Source organism: Phaethon aethereus (assembly GCF_964289735.1).
Source record: "Phaethon aethereus genome assembly, chromosome: 7".
NCBI lineage: Eukaryota > Metazoa > Chordata > Aves > Phaethontiformes > Phaethontidae > Phaethon > Phaethon aethereus.
The window spans coordinates 4,489,125-4,507,520 of NC_138583.1; the positions used below are offsets into that span (position 1 = coordinate 4,489,125).

Below are 18,396 nucleotides of genomic sequence, written 5' to 3' on the forward strand. Positions count from 1 at the left end.
CTGCTAGACTTTACAGAGGTTGTGCAAGGTCTGTTGTTTTTTTTTCTCTGGTAGGCCCCAGTGACTGCACAGATGAACCCTGTGATGCCTTTGTGGTGGAAGAGACTGAGAAAGGCTTCCAGTGCAGAGTGGAGGTTCCCAGCCCCTTATACAAGTGAGCCTATGTGTTTCTGGTTTATTTGAGTTGCTGCTGGCTGGGGAAGTGGTTGAGCGCAGAAATTTTTTTTTTTTTTTTTTTTTGAGGTCAGGGTAAGTGCCAGATCTCCGAAATTTATTCCGTTTTGTGGATGTGGATTTTAGCACTTGGGAAGGAAAAATTAGCAGTGCCTTTCTAGTGCAGTTGGGCCATGCTTGACTCCTAGCCTTCCCTGTGACGGAGACAGCAGGTGGTGCTTTCTTGCTGGCAGGAGAGTTTTTGAGCATCTCTTCCCTTGAACATAAAAGCGTCAGGGAGGGTGGGTGAAGGAGAGGAAGAACTGGGGAGAGTTTGTGAAAGCTTTGAGAGAAAGCACACATAGCTGGAATTGACTGGTCACTCCAATCTGATCTTTACTGGGAAGCCTGTAGTGTTCAGACCTTTATCTAGCTATTTTGACAATTTTATTGGTTGAATAGTTTTACTGAAATGTAGAGAAGGAAGAGTGTTCTGTTGTGTGTTTGGATGCTGCCAAATGACTACCTTGAACAAAGCAAAAAGCAGAAGAAGAGCCCATTACCCTTCGGTAGCTGGGGTAATGGGGAAAAAGGGATAACCCAGCTGACGAATAAGCTGTGGCAGGATGTGCTAGGCAGAGCTGTCATGGACTGACTGATTTATTTTAGCTTAAGCCAGTTGTGAGCCACGGCTCAACATCATCCTGAGCTCCTAGGCTGGTCACACGCGGAGTCCTGGAAGAAGCCTCTGTGTCTGGACAAGGTCCTGTGCATGAGGCTGAGTGTGTGCATCCCTCTAGCATGGATATACCAAATCTGGGGAGGACCCAGCTGCCTGTGGCATGATTCCTCTGCTGGCTGGACACGCTTGATGGAGAGTGGCCCAGCAGCGCTGTGTGAGTGACTCTTGCACTTTTATGCCTCCAGGTACATCATTGGGAAGAAAGGGGAAACTAAGAAGAGACTAGAAACAGAGACTCGAACCTCCATCAGCATTCCCAAGCCTGGAGTGGAAGGAGAAATTGGTGAGCTTTAATATGCACAAAATGGGTGTTCTCTCATTGGCGCTTCACAGGCACGATTTGAGTGGGAGGGGGCATAGGCAATGTTTTTCCTTTAATTCCTCCTTCTGTCATGGCACTGACTCCATTTACAGCCCTTGGAAAATCACTTTTCTCCTGAGTTTATGTTCCCTGTCTATAGATCTTTGTAAAGCAGCGTAAGGGTTTCTTTGGAAAAAAAAAATCTATTTTAAGTCTATGAATAGTCTAAAGTCACTTCTGTGCCCTAAATGACTGGCTTGAGGACTTTGGGCCTGAATGTGTTGGGGTTTTCATTGCTGTTTTCTTTTTAAATTAATACCATTTTCATTAATAATCAGCTGTAATGTACATTCAGAAAAAACACCATATTGTATATTTATGCATGAAATAAACTTCAGCACCTGCTATAATATGAGAAGTGTTTTGATGACATTGCTGCCTTTCTGGTGTTGTCACTTGATCCTGATAGCAAGAGCAGGCTTTCTAGTACCGTATGTTCCTTCTCATCACGTCCAGGGACTTAAAAAGAAAGGAGGCATTGCTCATAACTGCTGGTCTGTGTGAGTTTCTGCCTGAGTGGATGTCTGGAGGACCCCTTACACACACTCCGGTGATAATTGGCATGGTGTACAGTTACGTTCGTGACAGAGCTGTGAGGAGTAAGTGACAGGGGGATCCAACTGTTGTGCCGCACAAGAACGTGGTAGTACTTCTCAAGAAGTCTTGACTTCTTCCTGAGAACCCTGAAGGACTATTAGAGAGATGTTGAAAACATGTAATAATAGGAAGCCAAGAAAATTTTGCTCCTTCTTTCTTTTCAAGCTCAAGTGTTCTCTGTTTGTTGCCTTGAAGTGCGTGCACAAACGATATAGGCCATCTTGATCTTTGACAGATTTTCTTTTCTTGTTCACTTTGATGGTCTTTGTGAAAACTTGAAGTAATGCTCTAGAAATCTGAAGAGCCGCTGAAGCGATAGACTCTTAGTTACTGTTTTTCAGGCACTCAGAGCTGACCTGAGAGCAGAGGGATACTTTTGATGGCAAAAAAAAAAGCATCCTGTCCTTACAGGGGAAAGCACAGCCGTGTCAGGCATTTTAAGTCAAGTGGGGAGTCTGGCAAAATTTCTGTGTGCGTGATTGGGGGTTTTAATTCCTGTCGCTTCTCCAGTGAGCCCAGGGCTAGCAGTAGAGAGATGCTGTTGTGCAGGTTTTTCTAATTCCCTCCTGGCATCTCCTGGATGAAATATTCACAATATCCTCCAATACTGATATTTTAAAGTGCACCGATAAACACCGTGTAAAATCATGATCCATTCAGTTACTCTTTATTTTGCATGGGCGTCAGTAGTCTCACTGTAGCTTCACAGAAACCAGACAGGTATTGCTTTGTTTCCCTGTAGTGATTACAGGGCAGCATCGCAGCTGTGTCATCTCTGCCCAAACACGGATCGATGTTCTCCTGGACAGCTTCCGTAAGAAGCAGCCCTTCACACACTTCCTGTCCTTCGCTCTCAACCAGCCCGCCATCCAGGAGAAGTTCCTGCAGTTCAAGGAGGAAGTATTGGAGAAATGCTCAAAGGTAAGAATTCCTGTGAGAATTAAAATCAAGTGGAAGCCCTTTGGCAGAGTGATGTTTCAGATAGCTTTTTGGCACTTACCTTGAAGGCTTTTCTTTTCTTTTCTTTTCTTTTCTTTTCTTTTCTTCTCTTCTCTTCTCTTCTCTTCTCTTCTCTTCTCTTCTCTTCTCTTCTCTTCTCTTCTCTTCTCTTCTCTTCTCTTCTCTTCTCTTCTCTTCTCTTCTCTTCTCTTCTCTTCCCTTCCCTTCCCTTCCCTTCCCTTCCCTTCCCTTCCCTTCCCTTCCCTTCCCTTCCCTTCCCTTCCCTTCCCTTCCCTTCCCTTCCCTTCCCTTCCCTTCCCTTCCCTTCCCTTCCCTTCCCTTCCCTTCCCTTCCCTTCCCTTCCCTTCCCTTCCCTTCCCTTCCCTTCCCTTCCCTTCCCTTCCCTTCCCTTCCCTTCCCTTCCCTTCCCTTCCCTTCCCTCCCCTTCCCTCCCCCCTTTCCCCTTTCCCCTTTCCCCTTTCCCCTTTCCCCTTTCCCCTTTCCCCTTTCCCCTTTCCCCTTTCCCCTTTCCCCTTTCCCCTTTCCCCTTTCCCCTTTCCCCTTTCCCCTTTCCCCTTTCCCCTTTCCTTTCCTTTTTTCTCTTCTCCTCTCTTCTCCTCTCTTCTCCTCTCTTCTCCTCTCTTCTCCTCTCTTCTCCTCTCTTCTCCTCTCTTCTCCTCTCTTCTCCTCTCTTCTCCTCTCTTCTCCTCTCTTCTCCTCTCTTCTCCTCTCTTCTCCTCTCTTCTCCTCTCTTCTCCTCTCTTCTCCTCTCTTCTCCTCTCTTCTCCTCTCTTCTCCTCTCTTCTCCTCTCTTCTCCTCTCTTCTCCTCTCTTCTCCTCTCTTCTTCTCTCTTCGAATGTGTTTTTAACGGTCTTTTTACTTAAGTTGGCTGATCTGCTGTGAATTTGTTGGGTGCTGTTGTGAAATCTTGTGGGAAGTGGAATGGCTTACTTAGTAATTTGTTAGTAAAATATTTTGTTCTCCTGATAGATTTTCCTAGGTGGGAGGATATGTAAGATTCAAAAGAGGGTTAGGGGATTGTTGGTGGGTTTTTTTGTTTTTAGTAGAAAAGCCATTAAATAATGTAGTGGACCTTTCTACATTTTATATGATTTCTACATAACTGTGAAACCAGGTAGGAATTCAGAAGTTTGCTGCTGCTTCTATTTCACTTTTCCTTTGGTCACTGACAGTGAAGGAAGATGGGTGTCATTACTGGAGCCGAGTGAGAAATGACTTGGCAGCGCACGCCATCCTGCAAATCTGATCGCTTCCCTTCTTCCCCATGAGACTTTGTGCTGACAGTCCCTCCTACTTGCCTTCAGATCTTACATTGAGAGCAGCAGGAAATAGTTAGGCATAGGGAAATGAGGAACAGAATGAAGTGAAAGCTGTGTATTCCCTAGTTTATTTCAGCGTGCTTCTAGTTTGACAGAAGCAGTATGTCAATGCACAGGGCCAGGCTGAGGAGAGGGAATGGTATTATTAAATTTCTGAATCTGCAGGGAGGACATCTATAGGCAAGAGAGAAGAGTTCCTCTTTGTGGCCACTGCAGGTTAGATTGCATACACGCAGCAGGGTTTTGTGGGCTGATATTCTTACCTTTGTGTCCATCACTTCTGCTTGTGCCTTTCAAAGGGGAAAATACAATCTTGCAGATAGCACAGCTTAAGAAGTTTAGTTTCCTATGTCTTCATGCTGTGGGTGTGAAGTATCTGATATCTGGGGAGACAGGAGTTCTTGCTCAAGTTTTCGTAGGCACTTGCACATCAGTTATCTCATCTCCAAGAGTAGAACTGAGCCGGCTTTGCAGTCTTGTCTTTCCTGGCAGTTCTGATTGACATCCCACTTCTCTGCTCGGCTGCCTATTTCCATGACAGCTCAGGAGCTTTCTATCACTCAGGTTTCCACCTGATGTTAAATACAACTGAAATTAGCCAACAGATCCAGGGATTAGCAACCAGTGCAATACCATGAGCATGCTTTCCTCAGGCTAGGAAGATAGCACTGCCTCGATCTTCTGACCAGCAGCTACCTTTATTAAAGCTTACCTGTATTAAAGGAAAGCCCTGATGACAGGGGAACGCAAACAGCCTGAGAAAGTGTTAGCTGGACAGAGTGCCAGACCTGGGACTGGCGTCAGTGGTGGCCTGGCTCCCTCTGTTGGTTTCTAGCTCCAGTTCTTGTTGGGGGACTCGCCAAATTTACAGGGAGAGAAGCAGCTCTTCAGGGAGCTGGTAACTTGAGCATGGGGCTCTGGCAGCGGTTCTTCATGCTGTTGGTCCTGGGCTGAGACCGCTGCTTTAGTCTGGTGTTTCTTCTGCCCTTTATCCCCTTCTAACTGGGCTTATGGCTCTTACAGTCCTTTCACTTGATCTCCCTCAGCCTGTCAGTCCTTTCAGACATGGCTGGCCCTGCTCTGCTTGAAGCCTTGGCATCCCGGACTCTCTATATCTGATCCTCCTCCTCCCTCTAGCTGTCTGCCAGCAGGTCCTGGGCATCTCTCTTGTCCCGCCTGTGGACAGCAAACCCAAATCTGCCTGCTGTGCAGGGCAGTATCCTCAGTGTCATCCCATATATCTTGCTGAGTTCTGGCTTCTAGGTGAATCCTTTCAGTGTCACATCTCTATGGCATGGCATCTTCTATTCATCTTCACAACTAATGCTGTCATCTGTGCTCTCATCCTGTGTTTTTATTCCTACAACACTCACACTCTGGCCTCACACAGGACTTGCTCTTCTCCTTGTAGAGCACTCCTTTTTCCTGCCTGCTGCTTCACTTGTGTCTCTGCAGCCCTCCACTGGCCCAGCCTCTGCTGGTGAACTTACCTGCTCTCCAGACCCTTCCTGACCTGTCTCTGTCACATTGTTTGTCTCTTGCTCACTCCTACGTATCTGTTTGCATCCCTGGGTAGGCAGGGAGGTCTGCTATCCACTTAGAAACATTTTCATAAATTTTTCTTGGGCCATTCCCCAGTGTTGTCCAGTCACATTCAGAAGGAGCTGCCTGGGAACATCTGCAAACCTTTGCATGCTCCTTGTCCTAGAAAGCTACGGAAACCCAAGCTTGGTCAGAGGAGTGCTGAGGCCACTGCTGACCAGGCTACTCATGTTAATTTTTCCTCCTCTTGTCTGACCTTCTGTCTGTCCTGCCATCTTTTTGTGCTGTGTCTGGGTGGCACTGAGTCCTCTAAGGCTCTGCTTCATGGTTAGCCATCCTGCAGTGTGGATGTGCACGTGGGAAAGCATTTCAGCTTAACAGCTACTTCTGGCTTCCAGTAACCTCTGACTGGAATTGTATTCAGAACCAGCACCCAGGCAGGAATCCTCCTACTACCAGTAACAGCGATATCTCTGAGAAAGTGCGATGCTCAAGATGTAGCGTGTCTTTTGCTGCTGCCAAGTCATCAAGGTGCTTTTGGGAATCCCCCAAAACAGTGGCAGCTGAAGCTGCCCTACAGCAGGACGCATCTATATGGGTGGAGGCAGAAGGCCTGGGGCTGCAGTTCCTGCTCTCCATGCTGCTTGGCTGCAAGGTGCCCTGACCTGGAACCTGCAGGGTTGTGTTAGCACTGCCCGGTGTCCTGTGCCTCTCAGGAGGGCCTGAAATGTTCCTGGTACTGCTTACATCAGCTCTGGAGTTTCCTTTTTTAGTTTGAAATGTAGAATTTGGTCAGTGGCAGGTATTTGGGGATTTGCATATGTATAGCCTAGGAATATATGGTGTTTTATTTTTCTGCCCTTCCTTCTCCTGCTATTAGCAAAAGAGTTTCTAGATATTTTGCTGCCTGTTAGTTCAGGGAGTATATTGCAGCCCCGTACGTCTCTCAATCACTCCACCAGCCGGTAATGCCACTCTAATACCACTTTATCTCACAGCAGGGTCTGCTAGAAAGCACATCAGTAATGAAAAACAGTAATTCAAAACTGTGCCTCACAGAGCAATAAGAGAGCTTATAGATTTGTCCAAAGCAATGGGATTTCTCAGGATACTTGGAGAAATCTGAATAGGTTTCAGTGACAGAAGCAGTGCGCTTCTCTTCCTGTTCCTTTGCTGGTGCGAAACATTGCAGAATTAGGTAAACTCCAGTCTTTAAATGAAGCTTGGTAATAACAATAAGGAAGGGAAAGGACCAGGTGTGTGTGTGTGAGGATTTCTTCTGGCCATTGAGCATTTGTGAGGGACTCTATTTCTCTCTGAAGCAGTTACCATGACAACCATTCATTTATATTTTATAGCATAGGGTTATGTTGGCGGGTGTATGCTTTCTAACTCTTTTTTTGTGTGTCTTTAAGACCTTTTAGAAGGTGAACCTTGTGTTGAAATATGGAACACTTCAGGTGTCGTTCACACTATCGTATGGTCAGGGCTGCCAGGCAATGAAGCAGGGCTGAGGGGAGGCTCTTTTGAGGCTAATTTGATATAAATGTGGGGAGCTGCCTCACCTGGGCAAGGTCATTACGGATGTGGTGCCGTGGCAGGTCCGGATGACTGGATGACCTTGGAAGTCTCCTCACACAGTCGTGTCGGTGTCAGAGTGAGGAGGACTGAAACGTCTGTCTGAATATGCAGAAGGGAAGAGACTTTGCAGTAATATTGCCGTGAAAAATCACAGTTGCGTCTTTCAGAGCTGTGCAAACACAGCATTTGCAGGCTTAACAGGCTGCAGATGTAACACGGGCAAGAAATATGATTGCTGTGATATATGGCAACCTGTAAATATCAAACATTGCTAATGAGATATATCTCGGAGTGGAAGGGACAGAAAGTGGGAGGGGCTTTTCAGCCTGCAGCTCTTCAGTCAGTTCTGAGGAGATGCTGTTTTTCTGGCTCGCTCCTTTGTTTGTGGATCAGGGTGGGTGAGGGCATATAGCTGGCATGCAGTATCCTGCTATTAAGAAAAAAAAAATCATAAAGCTGTCTGCAAATACTGGAAGTTCTTAAGACAATAGAGAGGATGCAGCCAGGGAGAAAGAGCTGAGGAGTTTGATCCTTTGCCTTGTCATGTAGAAGGCCTGAAGTGTGTTGTGGTCTATAATTTCCCTACTACAGGGTCTTAGATTTGGAGGAACAACATGCTTTGGCTTTGCAAAGAGAGGTGGACTCCAGATAAAACCCTTTCTGTGTCCCTTCCAAAGGAGGAGAGCAAAGATAGAAGTCTAAGTAGCAGGAGGGAGGAAAAAAATGAAAGTTTAAAGCTGAGTGGAAATGAGGTGTTTTTTTGACCATGACAGGGCAGTGTTGGGAAGGGGCATAAGCTAAAATGTGCAGTTATCACATACAGATGGTAGGTAAAGGGGATATTCTTCTCTCAGCATGTCCTTAGACAACCAAAGTTTGAACAGTAAATTATTAGAAACATGACAGTGTCTGCTTTTTGTGTTTGTATCTGCCAGTGAGTTCCTGCAAATACGCTGCTTTCAGATTCCCTTGTAGAATACGGGGATTCCGTGCTGTGACACCTCACTTCCCCTAATCTGATGCTCTGCTTTCATTAGGGCTGGAAGCCACCGCCACTCCTCACTGCCACTTGTGCTATGAGGAGTGCCCACCTTCCACTGCAAGGGGGAGGAAACTGGTGAAAGGGGAGCTTGTTGCCAAGAGGCACTTGGAGAGCATGGCATAGATCCCCATGGATCCCTCTGCCCATCTCTGATGCTGACTCTCACTTTTCACGCCTGCTTTTATGGTCGTAGCTTAACTTGAGAGGGTTCCTTAGGTATTTGGAAGTCCATAAAGCCCCAAAATCACAACATTGACAGGCTCACATCTCTTGGGCTCGTTCTCCCGGGAGGAGCACGTGACTTTTCCTTAGCAGTAGTTATGAACACATACCTCTAGGCTCTGCATTGCTGTTGTCTGGCCCTGCTGGTCAGGTTGCAGAGGGCTCATACCACTGGACAGTGCAGCTTCCCGTGAGGCGACACAGTGGTTGCTGATAGCATATCATAGTCTGGAATTAGAATAAGTGGGTTCAAGCTTTTTTGCATCTCAGTGAGCAGCATCCAGCCATGGAGGGCTGCTAAGATGCCAGCAGAAGCATTGCCTGTTGCAGGGAGAGCTACCTCTGACGTAGCATCTATTTTATGCGTGGGATAAGTGGGATCTGCTTGCCTGTGAAAGAGTAGTGGTGTAAGCAGGGTTTTTAGGAGCTGCCTGAAATACTAGGGAGTAAACCAGGAAGATTATCTAGGTCTTGGCTTGCTCACTGTGCACTGCTCTTCCCTGCTAATCCCCCCCAGCAGCGGTAGCGTGGCTTGTGGAGGTGTCGTGCCATCACTTTGTCAGGTGTCAGCCCTCACTCAGGGGAAAACGCTGCTTTTTGTGCAGGTTGATGTCTAACAGTACAAATCATGCCAGGACAGAAAAGGAGGGTAGGGCTTTTGCTTTCTGACCTGTGAACTACTTTCTTGTTACTGTACACCATCTCTGTGCACTGTGGGAGTGACATTGGCTGGTTGTCCGTGGCAAGGATAAACTGAACTTTCTCCCAGTTTCTGTTACCTGAGCTATTGTTTTGTGATGGGCCAAATATCCTCTGGCTACGGATACCATTGGAGACAAACGGCTGATGGAGAGAAGTCATGTCCTGTCATGTATGTTAACAGTAGTGTGAATTAGAAGAAGCTGAAAGGCTTTTATCGCAGAGAGGGGAAGGTGGTGAGAAGCGAGGTGGAGCCGTCCCTTTTTCCTCTGCCCCTGATGGGCCTTGATGTAGTTACTCTGTCCTTGTTTCAGGCTGTTGCATGGTGCTGAGGTTTGCAACATGCTTTGCCACTACTAGCATGGTACCATTTGGGCTTTCAGTTGGCAAGAAAGTAATTAGAAGCAGTGGAAGGGATGTACGTGCTGTTGTGGTTGAACCTGGCAGGCAGCTAAACACCTCATAGCTGTTCGCTCCCTCCCCACTCAGTGGAATTGGGGGAGAGAATTGAAAAAAAAAAAAGGTAAAACTCATGGGTTGAGATAAAGACGATATCCTCCATGTTGCAGGCTGGCTCGTCTCTAGTCCAGCCCATAAGCAGTGCTGTAAAGAAAAGTATGGATGTTGTCGTTAGACAGGAAGAATGCTGAGTCAGATGTGGGGCATTAAACTCTGATGGGCTGCGATACTGCAGTGTTTAAACATCTGAAAAGTGTCATTTCAAACTGAAGCACAGCTAGAAACTTCAAAGCTGTCATTCTCAGTCAGTGGACTTTTTTCAGACAGAGAAAGGTTTTGGTGGTGTGGCAAGTGGTGTTGGCTTCTTCTGGAGTTAAAGTGGAGGTTATTTAATGTGCTGATGGTAATGGCCACTAAGTGGAAGTAATTGTTTTAATATGGGTGCGTTAACCATCCTCGAGGTATTTTTATAACTATCCTAGAACAAAAGAGCATGTTTTTTGAAGGTAAATGTAACCACTGCTCCACCTGGGAACAGTTCTTCCCCAGCAACAACACATAGCTCTTCTTATAAAGGGAATTTAAACTTAATTCATCTTGGCAAACTATAGGGCACATGGGAACAAGAAAAAGGTAATTATCAAAGCTGGTATTAGCTGTGCTTGGGTTGTGAGGTGCAACCTGTGTTTAGACAGGATTTAGAGACCATTTAGAGCTTGTCACTACAGCTGGTTCCAGCTTTATTGCACAAAAAAATGGGCTTTAACGCAAGTTTTAAATCTGTGCTGACTTGTGTCGAGTTCATTGCTGATGGCAGCTGCCGCTTTGACAACTATGGAAGTCTCCTCTCGAAGTCCCGTACAAGTGTGTGGTGCTGTTCCTGGGTCCTGAGTTAGAGCCTGTTGTAACGAGCTTCCAGGCTGCTGTTCGGCAGGTCCGCCAAAAAGGCAGGCAGAGAGTGTGTGTGCAGCGGGGAGCTGCATCTCGCTGGCCAGGCTGAGCTCGCTTGCTCACAAAGCCTGTGAAATTTTGTTTCTCATTTCAACTTTGAGCCACTACCAACCCGACCAGTGGCGAAGAGATAAAAGGTTTGGTACCTGTTCTCTGTAGTATTTATCCCTCTGATGGAGTGGGGGTGTGTTTGTGGATAAGACACCTATATATGATTGGTTAACTGATTTGTAGGATCACGGGGTCAGCAGCAGCCTGTTCCAGAACCCTGCAAAGCTTCATCTGACTCTTGGGACACTGGTACTTCTGAACGAGCAAGAGATCCAGAAAGCGTGTGACCTCCTACAGCGATGCAAAGAGGACTTTGTGGAGTAAGTGATAAAAAAGGGATGTCATCACCAAGGGTGTGAGGGGGGGAAAAACAGCAAGCTGTCTTTGACAAGGGCCAACGAAGAGAAAAGCAGCTCAACAGTCTATCTCAACTCGAGACATTTAGAAAAAGCCTGAAACATTGCAAATGGGAGCAGTAGAAATCACCAAGCAGTCATGCAGCTCAGCTCAAACCCTCAGCATTCCCTGAAAACCATTTCTTTTTCTCACGTGCATCCCTGTTATTTTTGTGTGAACAATTTTTGCTGTTGTCCTCTGCCTGCTGCAGAGGGAGGGACGAGCTCTGTTACCTTCGTGTGCTGCCTGCAGTGGGCTTTGGCACGCTGCTCTCTTCCTGCCTCCAAGCAGATGCTGAGGTGTCCTTGACATGCATTTCTTGATGCGGGGAGCTGTGTGCAGGGAAGCCAGCATGAGCCTTGTGAATAATCAGTCTGAAACGTTCCGTGCTGCTCCAGGAGCGGGGCTTTCTCGCTGCCTGTTAACACTGAGCTGCAGATGTTAGGGCTTTAACTGTAAATGTGGTTGAATGACACTGTAATTAGCTTATCTCTGTTCAGCTTAGAAATTGGAGATGGCCTGAGGGATTGGCTTATTTATTTATTTCTGCAAAGCCTTTGCACATAGAGCACGGATCCTTGATTGTTATTGATTTATTTATTTATTGCCTCGGTGCATGAAGAATTAGCCACGCTGTGCCAGCTAATATCTGTGGGAATTAATGCATGGCCAAAATTCATCCCTCTGCCTTTAGAATAATGGCTCCAGTTGTTCAGCTGTTGAACAGAAATGCAAGCACATTTCCAGGGGAAGGGTCTGCCTGTGATATTTGGGAAATGCCAGCTTCCTCATAAGTGGATTGAATTGAGGCAGACAAAATCTCTACCCTCCATTTCCTTTAGTGGAGGGGGAATCAACACTTGAACGTAACCTTTAGGTTATTTCCTCTGCCATACCCAAATAAATATGCTTTGAAAATTAATTTAGGCTTCCTTCCACCCACATAAACCTTCGTTAGTGTTCATTTACTTCTCTAAATGCAGGCAGTGCCATATAAAGGTAGATGTGCCCCTTTTTGAGCGTTTTTAGAATGCGCGGCCTTTAGTGCTCTCGGTGTGATGTGCACAACAGTGCACTTGTGCTGTTTTCTTCCCAGTAAACATACTGGAAGGGGAGCTCACACTCTGCTTATTCCACCTGGGAACCTTTGCAGAGAGTCTCAAAGTCGATCTCTAGGGCAGGCCAAACAGAAGTGAGCAAGGTTAGAGCAAAGTCACGCTCACGTTGTTAACTCATGTTTATTACTTCTGCCTGCCCAGACACTCCCTATATTTTCCACGAGACCTCGGTGTTAAATGAGACAACGGCACTTACTCACAGGGAGCTTTCGCTGCGGCGCCTTCCCTCCCTGTGATGTTCTGGTGGTAAAGGCAAGGAGGTGGTGTGTTTGGAAGCAGATACGCTTCACAGTGTGTTTGCAGGTGTGGGAGTGCATATTATATCCTGCACGCATTTTCGGTTTCGCCTTCTTGGAAGAGTAGCTGGAGCTGATTTTAAAACAGTTCTATTTACTTCCAGCCTTTGTAAGTGGATGTTGAAATGTACTTAAAACTGCATTCTGTATCGAGTACTTTTCCCAGCAAAAATCAAACGAGATGGAGACTTTGTGTCATGATTGCTCTTTTCACAGGAGCTTCTCTGGTATGAGAAAGTGTTCCATTTTATTGCTGATAGGTTTTGTGAAATGTAAATGGAGATCTCCATGCTGAGATGGCCTGTGAACACTGACAAGTTGAGTTAATGAGTGTCTAAAGCACCGAATGTATGAGTTCAAATGTTTTTACAATATTTCTTGAGATGGTGAGACAAATAGCAGCTTGTAACCTTTCGAGCTTTAGCAGTTAGGGAGCCTTTTTTGTGTTTGGGTTTATTCAGTGCAAACAACCTGGAAGATACAGGAAAGAAAAGAACTCCTCAGCGGAGTTCACTGCCCCATACAGTCTGTATATCATTGTAAGTCCCGCTTAACCTCAAAGTTGTGTTTAACTATAGCAAAAAATGTATTTTATGTCATTCCCTTAGTAAACCCAAATATTTAGTGCGTGCATGAGCAGTACTATGCATTATATTTCAAAAGCAGGTGTGATGTTTTGCTTTTTAACACAAGGGATTTCTTGCATTTTAGCCAAATTGCTGGAGGCAAGCCCCTGACCGTGGAGGTGGCAGGAGTGGAGTACATGAACGATGACCCTGCCGTGATGGATGTCCTTTATGCCAAAGTCCACATGAAGGATGGCTCAGACAGGTGAGTTTTCCATGCTCCTTTCTTTTATTCCTCCTCGATGTGTGGCAGCAGCAGTAGCGGTGTGCTAGAGAAACCCTCTGCCGTCTGAAGCTGGTGGGTACTGCTAGCAGTCCTTGGGCCAGCAGTCAGGAAGATTAAGTCATTCTTGCTTCCTAAACTGGTTAAGGCAGTGATGTGTTTGCTCTTTAAATAAGTCACTGGTGGCGCGGCTGAAAGATGTCATTTGTTTCTGTAGCGGTCTGTCAGATTGAATAATGGAGTGGTGGCTTCTGCAGTCATAAGATGGCCAAGGAGATACTCCTGAGATGACTTAGAAGGCAGGACAACTTGGCCTCTGCTGTCTAGTTCCTAACCTGCAATCCAGATTAATCTGGACAGCCTGGCATATTCTGCGGCACTTAATTATTCTTAAATCCCAGTTACACCATAAGGTCCTCAGAAGAGCATGGCTTGGTTACAGAGTTGTTTTTTGTGTCTGTAAGCAGCCTGGAATGGGCACTGGGTGTGAAATGTCTGTCTTCTGAGCTGCTAGTGTGAAATCTCGAAGCCTGGTTGGTGTCTGTGTGTGCTGTTCGTCGCTGTGGCTGATGGCTTTAGCTCTACAAACAGCGCTGCCAGGGATGTGGCAGTGTCTGGACAACTGTCCTCCATCTCATTTTTGACAAGTACATCACCAGTGGTGGCACCATCTCTTAGTGCTTTCTGGAGGACTGAGGAAACTGTTGTAGTCCATGCTGCCGGTTGTGAGGTGTAGGTGGGAAAGAGGGTAGGGGAGTAGCCAAAAGAGCTTTATCCTTCTCTCTCTGAGCCTTAGCCTTTGCTTTTTCTGGCAGTGCTGCCCTTTTGTTGTCTGTTCCCCTTGCTAGAGGACAGCAGGAGCATGAAGCCGTGCAGCTGGAGGAGGGAGGCTGTGAGCAGGGACCAGCTCAGGGAAGAAAGGACATGTTCTGGCATCTCCTTTCCCTGAGGGCTGAGGAATCAAGAGGGGCCCCCTGATTAAAACTGCACTTTGGAGGCTGTGTTGAAGTAAGAGATCGGAAGTGAGATAAAGGAATGGGTGGGAAAATTAAAATGTAAGAATTGCTGGGAGGCAGTAAGAATTGAAATCTCTTTCCCTTCTCAGCTCTTCCACTTTGAAGTGTTGTCCTACCCTGAAAGAGGTGAGATAAACGGGGAGGAGGATGGAGAACCAGGACAAGCTAGAGATCAGCCAGGAGACAGAAGTGCAGGGAGAAACAAGGCAGAAGCACTCAGAAAGACGAGATGGAGGCAGGCACTGGATGACCCAAATGCCCTTTGGTCAGTTTGTTGTAGAAAGTGTCCGAAGTGTCAGCTCTGGGAGCTGAGGTACGGGCCTCTTTTCTCCTGAGTCACCGAGCTCTGGATCATCTCTGAGACGCAGTGCTTTGCGACTCTGCTTGCATCTGAAAATAAGTCTGCGACCTGAGGAGCTAGTAGAAAAATCCTGTAGAGCGTAAGTAGGGCCTGAAGTGGACAGCGATGTCTGCCTGCGTCTGGGGTCAGCTTGAATTGTTGGTACTAGCACTGTGGTCTGCTTCAGATGCCTGCTGTCTCTGTTTTGCTGAGAACCCACTTAGCTAGCAGAACATGCTGATGTGCCTTGGGGGTGGCAGAGCTGCTTTTAGCAGGGGAGAGAAACGAGCCTTTAAATCCGCCTTGGCTTAAAACTGAAAACAGCCCCCCTGAGAAAGGGCTGATGTCTCCTCTGTCCCTCACAGAGGTCTATTAGCTGAGGTTTTGGCCAAACCCAGATCTTGTGCTTTGCATGGCACCTGGAGGCTGCCAGGCTTCTCTTCCACAACACCTTTTTTGCTTTTTGCATAGCAGCATGCTTGGAGAGGGCCAAGCGATTGTAAGTTTTTATCCTTGGCCAAGGCTGGTCCTGCCCTCACCTGTGAATTAGTTCACCTGGCGCTTCTCCCCTAATATAGTTCCTTAACTGCTAGCGAGCATCCAGAAAACATTTGGCTTTGCAGAGGGGAAAGAAGTTATTTTTGTGTTGAAGGAGAGCAATGGAAGTTTCTTTTGCTTCCTTTGAGATTCCAGCAGACACATTGTTGGACAAATGGTGATCCCACCAGAAGACTCTGCTTTATTTTCTAATCTGCTAGATGGATCATTGCTGAGCAGCTCCATGCATCTCTTGCTCGCTAAAACCTGCGTGCTTTGCTCAGGGAAACGGGAAAAGTAGGTAGAAAGCAGTTTCTCAGCTTAAAGGCCAATACTGGACGAGGGCGGCAGCCATGTGGTTTGCTGTGCTAGATCATGCTGCTGCAGCCCACGTTTAAGAGAGGTGTGTGCGTTCCTGTCTCGTGCAAGATGTCTTGCTAGCTCTGTGTAGTTACTAGCATGGTTGAGGGGTAGAGTTCCTTCCTGATCTTTGGATGGTCTTGATCAGCTTAAGCTACAAAGCAGGAGATTTGATTTACCCTGACTTAGCTTGCATAACTGCAGACAGAATTAGGGGCTGGCAAGCCCTTCTGCACATATAATGGCTCAGACTGAGAGAGGGATCATGCTCTGATGCCTCCCACATGGCAAATAATTTCCATTATAATTCATTCTAATTTGTTTTATTTCCTTGATTAACTTTATAACGTAATAAAGCACCATTTTCACTTGAGCTATTCTCTGTTAATTTGTTTTAGTATTGTCTGTAATTACATTCATTTAATCTTTGTCATTGCTAATTTTAAAAATCACTGATGTAAAGCCAGAAGGTAGTAGAAAGCCATGACAATTGGTAGTTTGAGAGTCTTGAAATCATCACACCGGGGCTGGCAGCCCATGAGGGGCAATACAAAATGGCGGGGGAGTAGGAGCTGGCATCTGGAGTGTGGCAGCCCTGAGCTCTGGGGGACAGCCTCAGAGAGGCCATGCTCTGCCTCTCCTGCTGCACCAGGGACGCCAAAGTGGTGGCACCTGGTGGAGCAGAGAGCTGTCTAAGCCCTTGGACGTGGCAAGAGGAGCCCAAATTCTTCTGCATAGAGTTATATGCTCTTGCCTTGGTTTCGAGTGTCAGAAGCTCTTGTTTAGTGCATTCTTGCTGTTTTTGATAAGGCTGGGGCACTGCAGAAATGTTGTGGGGGACAGCAGCAGCCTGGAAGTTCCTTCAGCTCTTTAGATGTAGGATACGTGAGCACACTCCTCCAGTCACCTGCCTGCTCCCGCTGCCTATCCTAGGACGGGCCCGCCCGCAGATCCCGGCAGCCACGGACGCTTTCGTCTCGGACCGAGACCAGACAAGAAGGTGGCCAGAATCCTTTGATTCTGCTTGCTCAGTAACTCTGAAGCTGGAGCATTCACCAGGGTGTGCTGTCTGGGATTGTGCCCTCTGTCACCACATTCTGGGCTCTTCCAGAAATTATGCCCACTGACTAGGTTGCTTATTTGGGACAGAGGGGTCTGAGATCCATCCCAGTGCACCGGACAGGTCACAGTCCCTGAACAGAGCAGGTCTTCGAGGAGTCAAGGTGCCTAAGTCCCCCTGGGGGTCTGTAGGTTTTAGCATTTGTAAGGAGAGTCACATGGTGTTTCCTGGCAATAGAAAGATGCATCCTTCAAGTCCCAATAACATCTGTCACTGCGAACAAGCTCTCTGCTATGCTAAATCTGCCCTTCTCTGTGCATTATTTGCAGCAGAAGTGATCATCAAGGAAGCTTTGCGAAACAGCCAGAACTGAATCCTGATGGCTGCGTTCACTTTCCATCAGAGACTAGCTCCCTTTCCCCGTGTGGGTGCAGAGACTTTATTTCACACGTGCTGCCTTCCCTGGCTGAAAAGCGGGAAGCGGGGATTTCTCCTTGGTTTATGCTACTCTGTTCTTTCTCTTTTTGCCTTGACAGATTGCAGGTGATTGCGGATCAACTGGTGGAAAGGTTTGTGGCCTCCGGCCTGATGCTTAAAGAATGGGATAGGGTGAAACTGCATGCTACAGTCATGAACACTCTCTTCAGGAAAGATCCAAGTGGTGGGTATCCCTTCTCCTTACTGATAAATGCATTTCAAGTAATAACTCTGAACAGGAAATGCTGTTGTTTGCTTTTATGGGGTTTTTTTTAATTTTCTGATTTTTCTTAATCTTAAAAATACCCACAGTTGTGGGGGGATGTCACTAAAACCCAGAAGAAAATGAAAAAGCAGGCAGCAGAGCTGGAGAAGGCAGGCATGCTTTGAGCACTTTCTGGATCTTTTCTAAGTTTCTTTGTCGTAGCTTCAGAAACACTAGCGCCCAGTAGTACTCATAAGATCTGGGCCAGAGAGAAATGTATTCAAGTACCATGAATTGGAACTTGGGCTCTCTGTGCCCCAAACTGAAATTCAGTAACAACTCAATGTGCTGTGCTGACCTTTAAACGAGATGAAAATGTGATCCTCTTTGGTCAAGTTAAAGATTGCCTGTTGGTTTAGGAACCTGATTCCAGTGTCTTTCTCGTTAAATCAGATTCAGACGGCTATGAGGCTGAATATGAGCTATTACTGAGTGTATAGTGTCTGCTGTCTCTGCCAAAAGATTGTCTGCTCTAGCAGTCTGCAGCATCGCTCTTATTGCAGTACTTTATAAAGCAGCCTCAGATGCATTGCATTTAGGGAGGGACAGTGTGTTACAGCCTTGCTCTCCGTGTGCAAGCATGCATATGCGCTGGTGCTGGTGGGTAGTTTGCAAGCCTTAACAGTATTGCACGAAAGCTTTGTGTAGCTTTCTTTGGCGCGGTGGCCTCTGCACAATGCCGATAGGTTATATCCAGTATTCTCCAGTTACTGCCTCTGTATGGACAGTGATAACAGCAGGTGCTTTGTGTTACGGTTTTCTGTGGCAGATTTTGGGATTGACTGGTACTGAAGTCAGATAGGGGTACTCAGGCAGCAGAAACCCTGAAAAGATGGGGCTTAGCTCTCAGCTGAGCCCTGAAAACTGATGAAAACATAAGCCCCAGGTGCTGCTGTGGCTCTCTGTTAGGAGAGGCAATGGGCAGCTGCATCTATATTCTGGACAACCCCATGAGGCGTGTGAGGCATTCAGACACGATGGGTGATAGCCACAGAAGTTGCT

General features: G+C 46.7%; 1 protein-coding gene across 1 annotated transcript in view; it reads left to right on the forward strand.

The window, feature by feature from the left end:
* ASCC1 (activating signal cointegrator 1 complex subunit 1) overlaps positions 1 to 18,396 on the forward strand; it is a gene marked incomplete at both ends in the record, with an annotated part of 36,619 nt that overhangs the window by 1,275 nt on the left and 16,948 nt on the right. Inside the window, 6 exons of the mRNA XM_082001883.1 lie at positions 55 to 154; positions 1,081 to 1,178; positions 2,596 to 2,774; positions 10,864 to 11,000; positions 13,202 to 13,321; positions 17,189 to 17,313. Of these exons, the coding sequence (XP_081858009.1) occupies positions 55 to 154; positions 1,081 to 1,178; positions 2,596 to 2,774; positions 10,864 to 11,000; positions 13,202 to 13,321; positions 17,189 to 17,313 (759 nt within the window). The remainder of the gene's footprint in view (positions 1 to 54; positions 155 to 1,080; positions 1,179 to 2,595; positions 2,775 to 10,863; positions 11,001 to 13,201; positions 13,322 to 17,188; positions 17,314 to 18,396) is intronic.